The 17,363-nt window shown below is 41.7% G+C and overlaps 1 protein-coding gene across 2 annotated transcripts in view; it reads left to right on the forward strand.

Annotated features, from left to right (window-relative positions):
• Nucleotides 1-15,274, forward strand: part of cacng3b (calcium channel, voltage-dependent, gamma subunit 3b) — a 37,513-nt gene extending 22,239 nt beyond the window's left edge. For both annotated transcript variants that reach the window (XM_026165485.1, XM_026165486.1), the window contains 3 exons: nt 7,042-7,125; nt 12,054-12,194; nt 14,662-15,274. In XM_026165485.1, coding sequence (XP_026021270.1) covers nt 7,042-7,125; nt 12,054-12,194; nt 14,662-15,173 — 737 coding nt within the window. In that variant the 3' untranslated portion in view covers nt 15,174-15,274. The remainder of the gene's footprint in view (nt 1-7,041; nt 7,126-12,053; nt 12,195-14,661) is intronic.
• Nucleotides 15,275-17,363: the final 2,089 nt, after the last annotated feature.

Below are 17,363 nucleotides of genomic sequence, written 5' to 3' on the forward strand. Positions count from 1 at the left end.
TGTAAGCCCAGCATAATACGGCGGGGTCCCTGTCGGCTGGTAGCCGAAAAATAGTTCTACTTTGTTGTGTGGGTCAACTTTTCTTGCGACAGACAGAGAGAGGCGTTGAAAGGCTGCTCCAACGGAACTTGTTGTTTTCGGAGGAAAACACGAACACGGTGTACAGTCGAGTCTTAATAGCTTACTTACAACTGGGCTCGTCAGGCACTCTTCTTGGCTGCAGTGGTTATTATTATATTTACATGCTTCCAGCTCCCGTTTTTGCTCGATGACTGCTCGTACCTTTCCACTCCCCTTTTTCTCCCTCCTAGCGCTCACAGACACATAACGTGTATGGCAGTCCATTCTCCCAGCAGCACGGACTACACTGAACATGATGCTACATTCTTTAGAGCTATGCTTGCAGCATTCTGCCTGTTAGCTTAACACAACAACAACAACAACGAAAAGGCGCTCTCTCACCCAGGAAACACACAGTCGCAGAGAGAGAGAGCGTCGCCCTGTAACCATGGCAACCGTAACGCTGCCGCCTGGAACAAAAGAACGTAGTTGTCAAACAAAACCCAAACAGTCCTGGCCCGCGACAATATGAAACAGGAAAGTACCCCAGTGTATTCCATTTATTTCAACAAAGTAACTGTATTCTGAATACCACCTTTTTAAACGGTAACTGTAACGGAATACAGTTACTCATATTTTGTATTTTAAATACGTAACGGCGGTACATGTATTCCGTTACTCCCCAACACTGACTATTGATGACAGGTCACAGTTTAAGGTAGCCACCACAGCAGTACCATAACATTATAAATGGTCCACTTATACAAATAGCACTACACCTCGTCCTGTCCTCTGTGGTGAAGTTTCATATCGATCACAGCTTAGCAAACATTCTTTATTAATCGCAGCATGTTGACATTTTGTGCATGGTGTCAGGTTTTGAAGATATATTAGATATTTAGTGATGTGATGGCAACTTCAACTAACCTGAAGGTCCAGCACACGAGTCTTGAAGTTATTTTTAGCAGATGTCTTTGTTTTTTAAAATGGATAGTGTGACATCATGTACAAAAACAAAATGTGTGTGTGTGTGTGTGTGTATGTGCGCACATCTGCTTTTTAACTGTGTTTTCTCAGTTGTGATTTCGATTCTTTGTCCCAGAGAGAGATAAAAGCGGTCATCTATCTATGTTCCCTCCTCCCACATGTCCGTGAGCCGGGCTATTTTTGTTTTTGTTGTTATTTATTTCCGCTTTGCTTCAGAGAAAGAAAGAAATCTTTATTATAAGAGAATTAACCTAAATGTCTTCCAGCTCTTCATAGGGGTATATTTGAAAATCTACCCAGCACAAAATTGATTGCAGACAACATGTTATCAGCCTGTGTCATCTGGTAGCAGTGAATAAAGCCGATATCAGCCAATATATTGGTACATCCCCAATTTTATTGTGCCGCTCAGTGCCCTAATCATCATAATGGTTTGATGCAAATCTGTTCACTTAAAAAGGCTGGAGCTATAATGAATTTCCCAGCCGCCTGACACAAAGCAGCTCTGACTGATGACGCTTTACAGCATCAGCAGCCGATTTTCCGGTTACCTTCCACTCCACCTGTAACATCCGTGTAAACCATCCGCATTAATCATTTTTATTTCTCACTATCAACAAACTCATCCAGTGTGCCTAAATCCCAAAAAGGAAAATATCTTATTACTGCCATAAAAACATATGGCATAGAACAAATTGCTGAGTCACACCACTGGAGGACACAGTCTTTCCCAATTGCACCACTGATCTAAAGTACTAAAGATAGATGGCCATGTACTTCTACATGAGTAACTGTATTGTTAGGAAATTTGTTTTTTAAGTGGCATTTGGTGATATTATCAAAGTCCTTCCTGAAGCAAGTCTCACCATTTGGCAGCTATCTTTGCAATACACAGGCAGATAGTTTGGCCATTATCTAAGTGAATGGGGAGAAAGCTTTAATCCCAGTGCTCACTAGGACACGAAGAGTCACCGGTCCAAGCTGAAAAAAATGCTGCTGACATGATCAGTGGCTACTCCCACCAGACCACTGAGTAATATACTGCATCCATCACTTTATGGATACAGTAAACCAAGAAAACTCATATATACTCGCCTGCATCATTACTAGAGATGGCACGATACCACTTTTTTATGTCCGATACCGATATCATAAATTTGGATATCTGCCGATACCGATATGAATCCGATATAGTGTGTTTTAATCAACAAAACTGTTTTTTTAAATATCTTGCTGAATTTTGTATAGGTTCTCAAGTTTAAAACAACAACTACACTAAAGCTATTTTGTTATACCTGTATGCAAAAAAAAATATTTCATAGTTCAGTAATACTGATCAATCTAATAAACTTAAACCTACACCATCCTCCCTATTCTGGTATTTTAAAGAGGACTTAGCGTAAATATTAAGCAACCTAACTAATAGGGTTCCAACTCCCAGCAACAACAAAAATAAATAAAAAATAGGGAACCACCCCTCACGCTCCACCTCATGATGCTTAATCGACGTAATCAACCTTAATTTGATGCAGTGTGAAAAACAAATGCACAGAAATAAATTCTTTTTCAATATATTAAAATATTAAATAGATTCAACATCTTTCTTCAACAAAATTGCACACTGCACAGATGGTACCTTCCCAAAGGAAAAAGTACTATAGCTTACTAGGGTATATATATATTAGACTTAATAGTCACTATATACAGTAATGGACTTCTATTCATTTTGCATCAAATTAAAACTTTGGGTGTCAGATAATTATTTATTAAAAGCTAGACATTTTAAATGAGAATAAGAAAGAAAAGTATGTCTTTGTGCCCCCTTTTCCCAGTTAATGCCCTATCGGCCCCCCTGGCTAAACTTTGCTAGATCCGCCCCTGCACAGTTACCAGCGTCAGCTAAGTAGAAAAAGATCCTGGTGTAGAAAGTAACATTAAATACATTCTAACAATAGCTTATCAAGCTTAAAGGTGCTGCTGTTGTTTATCTGCTGGTTTCCTCTTTCTGGTGCAAAGTGGGCCAAAAGCAAACAAGAGAGACGGACTTGCGACAGAAAAGCCGATCAGCTGATCATTAAGCAGTTTCATGATTGAAGTAGCAGCAAGAAGAGGCAGTCGCTCCATATATCGTTTGTTAAGCTTAACGCAGGAAAGCTTTACAAACATTCAGAGATGGACTTACACACTTGCTTTACTTCTCTCGGGGATAACTTTGTCGGAGATGAAATGCCGGGTTGCTAGCGAAGCTCCAAATGCTATCCAGACCACCGACAGGTCCTGCATGCCACAGCGGCTCTATCACGTGATGCATACTGCGCCGATGTGCTAACGTTCCGAGGTGAGTTACGGCGTGTTGCAAGTTTTGTGAGGTGCTTTCGTGATATTTAATGGATCGGATTACATTTTTTATTTTTCTCCGATATCCGATCCAGTAATTTAGGTCAATATCGAACCGATACCGATACGTAATATCGGATCGGTCCATCTCTAATCATTACTACATTAATAATGGACACGGCTTCATTGGTTAGGCAGAAAAATGCAATTTAATAATCTTACAAATCAAAAAGTTAAACAGAATACAGTGTGTACTTTCTTGGTGGATTGAGGGCACCTTGAAAATGTCACAATAAATCATTGACAGCTCTGTGAATTCTTTATTACAGAAAAACAGTTCATTGCTTCCTGGTTCCAAAAAAACATGGTTCAGGTCAGCTGATTGACTCTTTATGGTTGGGACAGTCGCCATGTGTGGAGTTTTGGAATTCTCCCTTCGGTTTCAATTCGAGCATTTGAATATCTCAGTGATTACCTGGGTGGCAGTAAGCCTGTTGGTTATGCACATAATTCTGAATATCTTCTTGCTTGATTAATTAATACATGATTTGAATTATAAAATGTAAGCGATGCTTGTTTTGGTTATCAACGACTATACTGTATACTGCAACTCGGTGTACTGCGACTCGTTGATTAAAAATATAAGCATTCTATCTTAGCTGTTTAATGCGTAGGTGGCTATAAAAATCGTTTTTGATAAACAAGGCTTCAGTAACACAGGCCTAGAGGCCAGCTGGTGACCCCTGGCAACCTCTAGTTGCTAAGGAAAAATGTGTGTTCTCCAACAGGTTGGAGAGTGGGTGCTCCAAATTCCTGGTTGCAAAGAAAGTGCTCCATCATTAACCTTCTTGTTACTGCTTTGTTTGCTGATGTTGCCTTCAAAGATTCATTAACTAGAAGCTGGGAAGTGGTGACACCTGGAAAAATATGCTTTAGGCAAGCAGGGTAACCTGCTATCAACCAAAGCAATTTGGTGTAGCATGGTACCTTTTTTCAACCAATTATAACTAGCAACTGCCAGAAACTCTCCAACTAGTCATGGAATACACATTTTTGTCCAGCGAGCAATGGTTGCTGGAGATTCACTAAAGAGTCTCCGGAATTCTGTGAGTGGAGCCTAAATTATAATCTTCAAATTGCCAGCTGTAGTATTTTCCCAGCAATGGGTTGTGTGATCTGGAAATACAAAAGCTTATTTTGCTCATACTCAACACTGTCAAACAGGATGGAGGCTGGTGAGGGGAGCAGAGAAAGGGCTCGGTGTATAGGAGAAAATTCAAACCACCAAATAGTTGCTGTTGAAGTATGTATTTGTGGACGTGTTGCACTTTGGATTAAGAGGGTGTGCTGAGGTGATATTATGCATACATTTGTGGTGGTATATTGCCTTAAGAATGATGCATAACAAAGTTTGATTCACATGTTTTTTGCAGATGATTATCTTAATAAATGGAGATATAAAAGACCATAAAAGTCAATCAGTTTCACAGTCAGATGTTAGTTTCCATCCCCTACTGCATGAGTTGGATGAATCAATTTATGAATGACTTTCTGAGTGTGGGTGCTGGAAAAAGCCTCTTCATGTGCAAAGAAGCAATTAGCTCGAGTCGTTTATTTTGTTCATTGCCAGCCTCTATCCTCCTATTTCTCTCTAATTCTCCCGTGCCGTTTTACCACCAAACCTCTTTCAGCCCGCACTTCCTCTCTCTTCATCCTTCTTCATCTCTCTTTCTCTGCTGCTCCCCTTCATCCCTCCTCAGTGCCGCTCTCTTTCATAGCCCCCGTGGTGTTGACCATGTGTGAATGGGACTGAATGATGGGTGGGAAGGAGGCTGCATGCAGTGTAGTTTCACACGGGCGTGCACGTGCATGCACATAGAAACACGGTCCTACACGAGAGCGCACACACAGAGTTTACTGGTGGGTGTGTTTGTGTGTCTCTGTGAGTCGGTGTGTTGAGGAGGATGAGTCACTCTCTGCATGAAACGCACACACACTCTCAGTCACACATGGACGAACCAGCATGCACTCATATAAGCAATCTAAATACACGGAGCTTTTATTTGCATGCATGATTGATAGTGTTCATGTATCATTTTAATGAGCTCGGTGCGCGTGTGTGTTCATTTGATGTCTTTACTTTAGCCGTTGTGCATTTTTGTCTTTTACATTGAAACGGTGTGCGTTTGTGTGTGCTGGGTGTGATAAGGCTTTTCATTAGTGTTTCCCATACACAGCCTGAAGGCTACAGCTCTGCCCTGCATCATCTATCATCTCTCTCTCTGCCTGTCGATATACTTTCACATCTGCTTACAGGAAGTGCACATGCTCCATCTCCCAAAATTTATATTGGATGTCAAGTCAGTCAAATAATGTGACCATTGGCAATGACATTTACGCTTTCAAGAAGAAGTGGCTAAAAATGATAGAAAGCAATTGTTGAAACCTTGTCCTAACCTTGTTCTGACCCTCACTGTATGCTCCTGCTATGCTGTTGATACCTGGTCAGCACAGGTACACCTGTGACTGATGGGAATGTGCATCAAATAGTGTGTGTGTGGATAGAATAAAGGGTCCTATTAATGTGTGTGAGAATATACAGCAAAAGATGCTTGGGATAATTTAGGTCTGACTCCTTGTAAGCCTGTAAGACTCTCAGTAGTAGGATGTGTATGAGCTGAGCAGATGGTGGTGTAGAGCTAAGCAGCATCTTCAGGGTAAGCTGCTAAGTAGTTTGTGAAATACATTTGCTGGAACACTACTAAACAGTGACATCACTCTTTTCTCTTCTAACTATACCTCTGACAACATGTCAAATAGTCAAGAGGTAACCTGATTTAGATGTAGTTCAAGGAGTTTTTAACATGAGCATCACATTAACTGAGCCATTTTTAAACACAGTCCCACATTTTTAAGAGGCTCAAAAGTAATTGAACAACTGGCTGACTAGAATTGTGTCCAGGTGAGGCCTGTTCTCTCATTATGCCATGACAAATGAGGCTTATAAAAGATCTGATCTTAAAAGAAAAGATCCTACCACCCTTTTTACAGAGAAACGGCAAACATTTAGAAGTGGTCAAATAAACAATCTGGTACATCCTTAAAAAGGAGCACTGAGCAGCTCAGCAACACCAAAAGACTAAAAAAAAATACGACTAAAAACCATGTTGACAGAATTATTTCCATGGTTAAAAAAACAACATCTGACCAAGTCAAGAACACTTGAGGAGGTGTGTACAATCAATCAAAACTCTATAATGCCTTAATGAATCAAAAATACAGAGGGTGTACAATAAGGTGCAAGCCACTAGTTACACTTGGACTTTCACAGAAAATGTCTTTAACTTGTACTAGTAAGATTAGAAAAGTGTGGAGAAGAAGAAAAAGGGAGAAACCGCATGATCTGAACAATATCGGGGCATCTGTGGCGAATGATACACGTGGCAGGATGAATTGTATAGTGTGCAGGGCTATACTCTCTGCTTACATTCAGAAAAATGCTGCGGAACTGATCGGACAGTACCACAGAGTTGTCCGTGTATACAATGAGATACATCCGAAAATTAGTATTTATCAAACAAAACAACTTTTCATGTCTGTGTTGTTCAAAATAAACTACTACTATACTCTCTAAACTGATGTGTGTTTCTTCTCCAGGAACCTTCAGAGGTGTGTGTAAGAAAATTGATCACTTCCCAGAAGATGCTGACTATGAAGCAGACGCAGCTGAATACCTCCTACGTGAGTCTGATATGAGCACACACTGCACTGTGCATTCACAACTAGGCTTTTACTGGCCAGTGTTACCATATTTAGAGTAGAACTGTCTGACTAATCACTAAACTTGTTTTTTTGTTATCTCAACCCATCGTATGTTCCCAAGCGATGTAAAGCCAATTCCATTGTTAGGTGTGTGACAACAATGTTTCATATCGGCTTGAAAAGAGAATTATTTTGTAAAGTCTGCGTTAGAAACAGCACACAGGCATGATGTGGGTGTGAGGCAATCATGAACATTACTGTGCCCCCTCTCTAGCCCCATCTGCAGGACAAACTACAGGGGTAGTATGGTTAAGGATCACAAAGTTAGTTCCATCCACTATTTTGTAGTAGCGACTTAAGACTAATGTAGAGGAAAGAGTACAGAACAATGGATTTTTTTTTTTTTTAAATTAAATGTAACCAATTGAAAATCACAAAACACTGACAGTTAATCTTTCTTCTAGGAGTGGGATATTCCCACTAACCTTTTTTCTCTGGGGAAGAGAAAGCAGTAGTCAGTAAGCAGCTGAACACTGGAGGTGTTACAAATACAGTTAAAATAACACCAGTTACTTATTTTGTCATTTCTTGTATGGAGCACTGTTTAGGCGTTTAACAGCTCACCTTATGTGCACAGTACTTATGCATACTGTTTTGATTACAGTTAAAAGGCATGTGATTGAACCCCTGAAGTTTTTCCTTTGATGGTGGCCTGCTACTTTGCCTCGCCGCACAAACTTGCACTGAAATATTCCAGCTATCACATTATTGTTAGGCAATAAACCTCTAATCCTGCCTTAACCATTAAATAGGTCTCTTGAGATTACAAATCTGCTTGGCAAGACAAGGCCAAGAGCAGCATTCACCTTGCATGCTTTTTTGACTGCAGGAGAAACCTGAGTGTGAGCATGGAGAAAACAATCAAACTCCATGGAGCATGTCCCTTTACAGGTTTGAAACCAGTGCTCTCTTGCTGTGAGGCAAAAGTTAGCTAACAGCTGAGCCACCATGCTAGCATCAAGGTAATCCCACACTGTTTCAGTATTGTTGAGGCCTGGGCTCTGGGGAGGCCATTCCATGATTGATATGTTTTATTGTGTTTTTATCTATCCTGGTATGCTTGTACTGTCTTGGCACTGTGATTGTGATCGTGCTGGAAATTGAATCTGTTGCCAGTCTAGCAATTTACAGATGGTATTGCATGGTGGTTCAAAAGTTGACAATTCTCTCACTTTGACAAACAATAACAGGATCCACTGAAAGGCCACATCTCTGTCTCAGGTCCTGTGTCAAGTGTGGATATTTTCCATTTCTTAAGAATATGACTTTCAGATACTGTTTATTCAATTCCATTCAATTTTATTTATATAGCGCCAAATCACAACAAAAGTCGCCTCAAGGTGCTTCATAGATACAGAGAAAAACCCAACAATCATATGACCCCCTATGAGCAAGCACTTTGGCAACAGTGGTGTAAGGAAGAGGACTCCCTTACTGCATTTATTTATATTGTATTGTCTGTATAGCACTTTAGAGCACACCTTTCACTTTATTAAAAGCACCTTATCAAGCACTTTATGTAGCATTGCACTTTAAGCATGGATTTGCACACAAGAAGTTTAAATATTTATTGACTATTTATTGGGAATTTTAAAATCAGTTGGTGGCCTTGTTTCAGATCCTGCACAGCTGCTCCTCATCAAGGAATGTGGTGGTTGTCTGTCAGGAGAGAAGAATGGTGATTGAGATTGTGATTAAGGTTTACCAATAAGGAAAACTAAGGCAAATGTGTGTGTGAAATCTAGGGATAAAAGTGGTGCAAATAAGTGTTTGTAAGTTAATGATTGCTCACCTTTCTTGCCTGTGTCCTCTTCAAGGTGTTTGGGCAAATCTTTCCCCGGGGGTCCAGACACCATTTAAAGGTTCTGGGAGAGACCATTGGTAAAGAGAGTGTGGTGAATCTTTTTGTGCTTGGATTTCTGGGTTTTTATAATATTGGGTTTGGTGTAACATTAAAGTGTGAAGTATTTATTAATATGTAAATGTGAAAATGTATTTATGTATTTATTTATTCTTATTGATATATTGTATACTGTGGTGGAAGGTTGGGATATTAAGAATTTACCCTGAGAGTGGAATAATGGTTAAGTCTGTGACAGCTGAACATATTTAAGGCTGCCAGTTTGTACATTAGTAGTGATGGGCAGATGAAGCCCCATGAAGCACTGAAGCTTTTCATGCCAATTGGTTCACCCCAACGCGAGTTCATGAAGCTTCATTTGCTCAGCAGGCGACACCTACTGGGACGTTAAAAATAATAGCTGGCATGAAATTTGAAGAGTGGTGGCAATTTTGCACACAGCCTGTAAATGTCAACACAAAAGGGAGGTGTGTAAAACACCTATAGTGGTAGTGATGGCAGTATACTGTGTATATTTATGCTGGCAGTATGGAAAATTATTATTTGCGGGCCAAAGTTCGAACCGGCTTCAGAACCAGTCACGTGGTCCACAGCCGGGCAGCGAGGCTTCGGACGTCATCATTTTCAGCTCCTCCGCATAAATGAAGCAAGCCTCGATACGCGCTTTCGCGGAAACGCCCCCTCCATTACTCGACACACGCTCCGAAGCCTCGATACAAACGTCCCATCCACTAGTCATTAGAGGTTGGATTTTGGTGGCTGTGAGAAGCTCGCAAGTTAATTGTTTTAAGGGAGAGGCCAGATAGCAAATAATACTTTGTTCCACTACACTTGGCCTTGGTCTGTCTCACTGTGTTTCCAGCCGCTAAGGGCTGCCCTGTTACAAGTGGGAAGGAAAAACTCCCTTTTAACAGGAAGAAACCTCCGGCAGAACCAGGCTCAGGGAGGCGAGCAGACGGGCCCATCCTGCTGCGAATCCGGTTGGGGGAGAGAAGGAAGACAGGATGAAAGACATGCTGTGGAAGAGAGACAGAGATTAATAAACAGATATGATTCAATGCAGGAGGTCTGTTAACACATAGTGAGTCAGAAAGGTGACTGGAAAGGAAAAACTCAATGCATCATGGGAATCCCCCAGCAGCCTTCGTCTATTGCAGCATAACTAAGGGAGGATTCAGGGTCACCTGGTCCAGCCCTAACTATATGCTTTAGCAAAAAGGAAAGTTTTAAGCCTAATCTTGAAAGTAGAGATAGTGTCTGTCTCCTGAATCCAAACTGGAAGCTGGTTCCACAGAAGAGGGGCCTGAAAACTGAAGGCTCTGCCTCCCATTCTACTTTTAAATACTCTAGGAACAACAAGTAGGCCTGCCGAGCGAGAGCGACGTGCTCTAATAGGGTGATTATATCTGGTGTAGATATTTTTGGGGGGCTTCCCACTTCTTCATTTGTCATCCACTTGTCCATTTACCTCAGATTTCAGGCCGATCTCCACACCATGCTGAAATGTGTCAGCTAATAACACTTTGGGGATCACCTTGTTGGTGCAAAAATAGTATTGTATGCCTATAAAAAAATGTAATTTGGCTTTTTTATGTTTGAATGTTTCATAGGTCACTGTCACAAGTCACAAGCAAAACATAAGGAAATATAAAGAAGAAGACTTTCACTCAGTACTCTTTATCACTCTTCTCATCCAAAGGATAATGGGAAATGGGTAGTTTCTTAAAAATATATATATATATATTATTGTGACTGGCATTTCTATGCCAGCTGGTATAATTATGTACCCAGAACAGTGTTTATAAACAGCAGCTGGCAATATTACAATGTCTAATAGCAGGAACAACAAAACAAATTATGACCTTAATGGCGTTCCATAACACTACATAATGAAGAAACACAAACTAATGGCAAGTAGTTAAGAAACTGAACCTAAAAAAGCCTTCATAAGGTTAAAAAGGATTATAAGAAAAAAAGAGGATAAAAAGATAAAGAGAGAGTATTTAGTAGAAAACACAGAGAAGTGAGCTCTCTGTTTATTGTAGGAGTAAAGGTGGAAAACAACAACAGAAAAGAAGGGGAAGGGATTCAGCCTGTGCCTCTTTTTCATTGCTCCACTGAACACAGAGCAACATCCCCAGAGGGAGCCAATTAGATCACAGTCCTTAGAGCTGATAAGCCAATAAGGAGCAGAGACCTAGTGACCAGCATTTCATGCAGCCCAGGGTTGTGGGCCATAGGGGCGGAGTCTGTACGAGCAATATCTGCAGCTCTCGGTCACGGCGGGAATGTTTTGCCACGCAAGAAACAACAAACATAAAGAAAACAGATGGAGAAAAAAGCGACAATGATCTGCTTCGTTTACTTTTAGTCTTTTTGTGAAGACACAACCGTATATGATAAAACTCTGATGCATGGGCTCTCCTCATATATTCGGTGTCTCAAAATAGCCCGAATCTCAGTTCTGCGCAACAAGCTGTTTGCAAATATTCCTCAATATGTTATTGCATCCTGCACACATATGACAAATATTTCACTCCCACTGAAGCCTCACTTTCACATTCATTATTTTGCCTCGCATATGTCAGCGTGACTCTCCATCTGTCTTGGGTCTTGTCCATTTTTTTCCCCTTCTCCGTCCGTCTCTCGGTCTCTCTCCCTTGCTCTCTCTAGCAAATCCTCTGAATGCTTTAACATGTTCAGAATTCAGGTTCAGTCGAGCATTTAGCAGCCCGCTGCCTCGCGTGTGTAAAGTGGAACCTTTTTTTCTTTCTTTTTTTCTTCCCCTTGCATCTCCATCCTCCATCCAGCACAGAAGTGATGCGCACCAGTGATTTTGATGACGTAATGGTGGAGCTACTGTTCTTCCAGCACAAATGATCCTTCATCAGTTTCTGATGGATCTGAAAGGGGACGTCTTTACACGGCAAAATAAAAAGTTTGCACCTGTTATGAACGCGTTTCCACTCTTTGTGTGTATGTGCAGGTGCTGTGCGTGCCTCCAGTCTTTTCCCCATCATGAGTGTGGGTCTGCTGTTTCTGGGTGGGCTCTGCGTGGCTGCCAGTGAGTTTTACCGAAGCCGACACAACGTCATCCTCAGTGCAGGAATCTTCTTCGTCTCAGCAGGTTAGTCATCACTGCGAGTGTCTCTGCGTGTCCATGTGTGTCCTCTTTCCTCTTAGGAATTTAGCTACAGTGATCGTCAGTCATCAGAACAGCGTACATGAAACCACACTTACTAATTCACAAATTCAGCACCTCATACCACATTTTTTTTCATTTAAATACAGTACCAGCCAAATGCCTTACATTCTCTGACCTGGTGAAAGGAGCTTGAGATAACAACAAGGCGGCTGTCTGTGTGAGCCACATGTGTCTGAGTGTGTGCAGCTGTGTCACTGTGGGCCGACTCTAAACGGAGGAGGCACAGCATTCAGATATTTGTTGAGGAGCCCATTGAGCATCTAAAGCACACAGAAGAGCCCATGAGAGGCACCAAAGTGTGGATATGGGACACAGTAGCTGATTAATCAATCAACAAGAATGCCATGATGCCACTGTGATGCACTGTGAGGGTGTGAGAGTGCAAACACACACACCTATAGAGTCTTTCATTGGGACGCAGCAAAGCATCTTTGCACACACCCTTGTACTTACGTATCCGTACTGTAATGATCCTGGTGATGTTCCCGGGGTCTCCTGGGGTCTCGCAAGGTGATTATTATTGGTCGGTTTTGTAATCGGAATTATTAAAAACACTCATTAACCTTTACTGATGCATTTATTGAACCCTTGTCTTTTTTAACAATGGATTTCCTTAAACGTTGAATAGGAGTTTAAAAAAATCAATTTAAAGCAAATTAAAGTAAAGGCACTGCTGTAAACAACATTGGTTGAATTTATGATGTAGCGCAATATAAAACGGGGGCATTGTTGCAAAACAGAACGCAGATAATCGTCTTATCTCGATTGTCTCGCCGGTAGCCAGAATTGTAATTAAAGACCTGAGATGCGCGGAAAAAAAACAAAACCGCTAAATCTTTACAACATTATTAGTTTTAACTAAGCGTTTTTTTATCTGACTCACATGTTAAGGTTTAGTAAGTTCACTTTAATTGCACTGAAAAGGTTATTAGTCACAGAAAAATTGTATTTTCATTAGTTTTTAACAAATGCGACTGTCTTTTGCAGAAAAATGCACCATGTCCACCAGACAGGACTAAAGATGCAGCTGGAAACATTACAAATGAAATCGCTGAACAAACTGGTCAGCAATAACACAGTACAGGCTCATGCAGTGGCACAAAATGACAACACAATAGCCAACAAAAACATTACAAATAAGAGATATCCCACAGTAGCTTCACCACACACCTTGCTTTAATAAATGAAGGTTAACAGACAAAAATCACTATTAAAAAAAAGGGTGTGGTGTTGTAAGTTAGGATACTAAATTGCTCATGTTGTTTACAACGTTCATGCACTAACAGATAAATGGAACTGGACCTGTTTGAGTGTCTACATGATCTGATTCGTTTCCTCTGATTGGCGGTGCTGTAAAGGATAAAGGGAAGGGACATTTTAGAGTTGGGGTTTTTTAAGCCAACAAACCGTGTTTTAGAAGAGCCTCAGTTACTGAGGTTTTGAAATTAAAGTATTCAATTACTGCACACTGCTCACTAGAGCCTGACCAATCGATGGGCTGAAACTATCGGCCGATCAGCTATTTGTTATTCTAGCGGTATCGGTTATTTACACTGGCTGATGTGGCACAGTTTGTCCACCCGAGGGCAACTTCCCTTTTGACCACATGTGTTGGAACGCCACCAACACAAAAAAGCTTATCTGAGCAGAGGGTAAACAAGTAAATAAATAACTATACATATCAAAATAGTGAAATCTGATTATGTTGTGTGCCTGAAAGAAAAAAAATACATTAGATGATATATCAGGCGGCAGGTAGGTTTTGAACCCAATATTTCTAGAACTCATAGGCTCAAAATACCAAAACACAAAACTCAGGAAAGGCAAAAGCCAGGGACTTACAAACTAGGAACTATAGAAGAAACACAGGACACACAACACAAGGGAGGACACATTAAAGAAGCAAGCAAACTGAGGGTTTAAGAGGAGACGAGGGCAGATTGGGGAAAAACACACAGCTGAACTGAATCTAACCAATTAGACAAGTGGAAGGGAAACTGAATTTAACACACACAGGACAAGAGTCTGTCAAAATAAAACGAATAGGAACAGAAATGCAGAGTTTACACAACGAGAGAAAAGTGAACAAACACGGAGAAAGGACAGACTTCACAAAGGAAACGCTGAGACGAGGACAGGCTGGACAGGAAAGGGAACCAACCTCATCAACCAAGAAAGCAAGAACTAGAAACAAAGACAAAATCTAATAATATATTCAAATGACTAAATAAGTTAACATAAATCAGGTCACAAACCCAGAAATAATCATGAATGCTCTAAACCTTGGGTCCAATACACAGGTACCATGACCGTCTCTTAGTATACTGTAGTTGTGTTATTTTTGTTAGTTTGTGGCTCTCACAGTTTCTCTTTCTTTATGTCTGTCCAGGCCTCAGTAACATCATTGGAATTATTGTCTATATCTCAGCCAACTCTGGCGACCCAGGCCAGAGTGACAGCAAGAAGTCCTACTCCTATGGCTGGTCTTTTTACTTCGGGGCCCTCTCCTTCATTATGGCGGAAATGGTGGGTGTGCTGGCTGTGCACATGTTCATTGAGAAGCACCGCAAGCTCCGGGCCAAGTCCCGCACTGAGCTCATCAAGAAGTCCGCCTTTAGCCGCATCCCCTCCTATCGCTACCGTTTCCGGCGCCGCTCCAGCGTTCGCTCTTCAGAGGCTCCCAGCCGCGATGCCTCGCCACTGGGGAAAGGTGGCTACACAGGGCCCGCCGCCTCCGAGATGCCCATGTACACGCTGAACCCACGAGAGGCCGGCAATGCCGGCAGCAAACCTGTTGGCGGCTTAGGCGGGCTGCTTAACTCGGAGAGGGATTTCCTCCAGAGCAGCACGCTCACTAAAGACTACAGCAAGGACCCCAACCGCAGAACCACACCTGTCTGAGAGGTGCTGGCTACAGATATCGCCCCAATCAGAGTATCAAAGAGGAGGAGGATGAGAAATGTGGGGGGGGGAGTGCAAGCAAAAGCAGGGGACACACAGGGTTATGGGGTGGGAAGGGGGGGGGTTGCTAAACTTTGACTGTGAACTGTGAACTTTTAGCCTTCGAACTGTGAATCCTGAGCCCTGTGAGAGTGTGTGCAGCAGGGTTGGTTTTAATAGAGAAGTTGTTCCCAGCCCCAGCACATATCACTGTAGTAATACTTGTAACTCCTTATATATCAAGGCACATTCGGTTTATGTTCATGAGTTTTATGTTCATAAATTGATTTTCAGGCTTTTTCCTCACAGGAGAAATGGGAATTAGTGGAAATGTAAAATATATTAAGTGTTTTTTCTGTTTGGGGCAACTTCTCTTTAAAAAAAAACAACAAAAAAAAAACAAAAGCGCCACAAAAAAAACTACAATGTGAATTTGAGGAGAAGGGGTGACAGACTTTGTGTGAACCTCTGTCCTCCTGACCTTTTGGATAGCAGCAGAGTCGGGTCAGGGAAGGGGACCGGCCTTAGAGCTCCCAGCTGACCCTCTGATTACAGTAAACGTGAAGACGTCAGCACCTTGTCGTGGGCTCTGATTCCTTTTCAGTTCAGCTAGATTCAAATTATAAACTGAAGATCGGTTTGCCCATTTAAACCAGTGCATTTGTGGAAGCAGTTATCATTTTCTATACATTTTGTATATAAACTTTCATACTGATCGATCGGAAAGCTCGCTTCACGACTGAACTGAAAATGAATTGAGCTCTTCCCTGGTCACATTTTCCCCTCATCGCTCTGATTCCAGGTCAGTGGTTAAACCTACCTGGCGGTTTCAATGAGTAAAGAAGAAACCGTGGATTAGCTGTTGCAGGCTGGGTAGAAAAGGTCTGACTCAACAACCTAAAGAATCTCTTATAGATGGTAACGTAAGATCCATTGGTGCTTCCTTCTGTTTTTTCTGCCACCTCTTGATTTATTTATTTTTTCACCTAAAACCTAAAAAGAGGTGGTCTGTCTGCCAAGCTGTCTGTCTGCGTCCATGTATCACCTCTCACCTTTTTCTGTGTAGCCACACCTCCACACCTCCTCTCACCCTTCCCATCCTCTCCATTAGATTTAGCTCCTGTCTTCCATTGGTGGCGTTTTTGGAGACTAGTTAGGTTTTCTGGAGGTTGTTGGTTCAGGGTACTGTGGAGGGGAGACCACTGAGCTGTGAATAGGCTTTAAGGCAGCACCGTTTGTTTGCCCACTACCTCTTGGTGAACACATTTCTGATTTAATATTAAAACCTGTCAGATTTACAGTCGCAGGAGTAAACACAAGCTAAAGTAGACGTCTCCAATAGGAGGAAACTGTTCGTATGTAGCACACAAATTAAGCAGCGGGAGATGGAATTGGAGGATAGTCCAATTGTATTATTTATTTAAGTCACTCACAGCCTCCTCATTGCTCTTCATCTCCACTGCTCACACACTGGCTGACAAACTAGTTACTTACTCCACTGCCACCTCTCCAGCCTTAAGAGGACCAGTGTCAAATACTGCTGCGATCCACACATCGAGGCACCGGAGAACACTGTGTGCATCTGACTGAGCAGCAGTGTTTGGACGCCTTTCAGACTAATGGCCTTTACACACCGGACATGTAAAATTTGCACCAATATTTTGTTTGTTAAAAATACTCGCCTATTCTCAATGCAGGCGTTCACAGCTACCGCATAATTTTGCAAGACGAATTTGGATTTCATTTATGGAATCAAGCACAGTTTTTTCAGATTTTTTTGCATTCGAATTAACAGATCTGACCAATCAGACCACTGCGTGTGGCTACAAGTGCGCTTGTAGCTCAAAACGCACTTACTGAACATACTGAAACGCAACAGTACTGTTTCTTTTCAGACATACAGCTAGATGGTGCTCCAGGTCAGTCAACTCTGAAATAATTTCCCTGCCTCCTCAGATGTGGGAAGAGCTCAGACTGCCTTGCTGACATCCTGAAATATGTACGACAGCAGTCGTGATAAAGATTCAACTCCTGGATCAAACCATGAAATTCTCCATGCTGCTGCCTTCTCGTGAGAATTGAATGAACCCAGAATCTCTGCTTCTTTCCTTTTGTTGTTTAGAAACATCAGGACCAGTTCATTGTGGCTTG

The sequence above is a fragment of the Astatotilapia calliptera genome, chromosome 4 (genome assembly GCF_900246225.1).
Source record: "Astatotilapia calliptera chromosome 4, fAstCal1.2, whole genome shotgun sequence".
Taxonomy (NCBI): Eukaryota; Metazoa; Chordata; class Actinopteri; order Cichliformes; family Cichlidae; genus Astatotilapia; species Astatotilapia calliptera.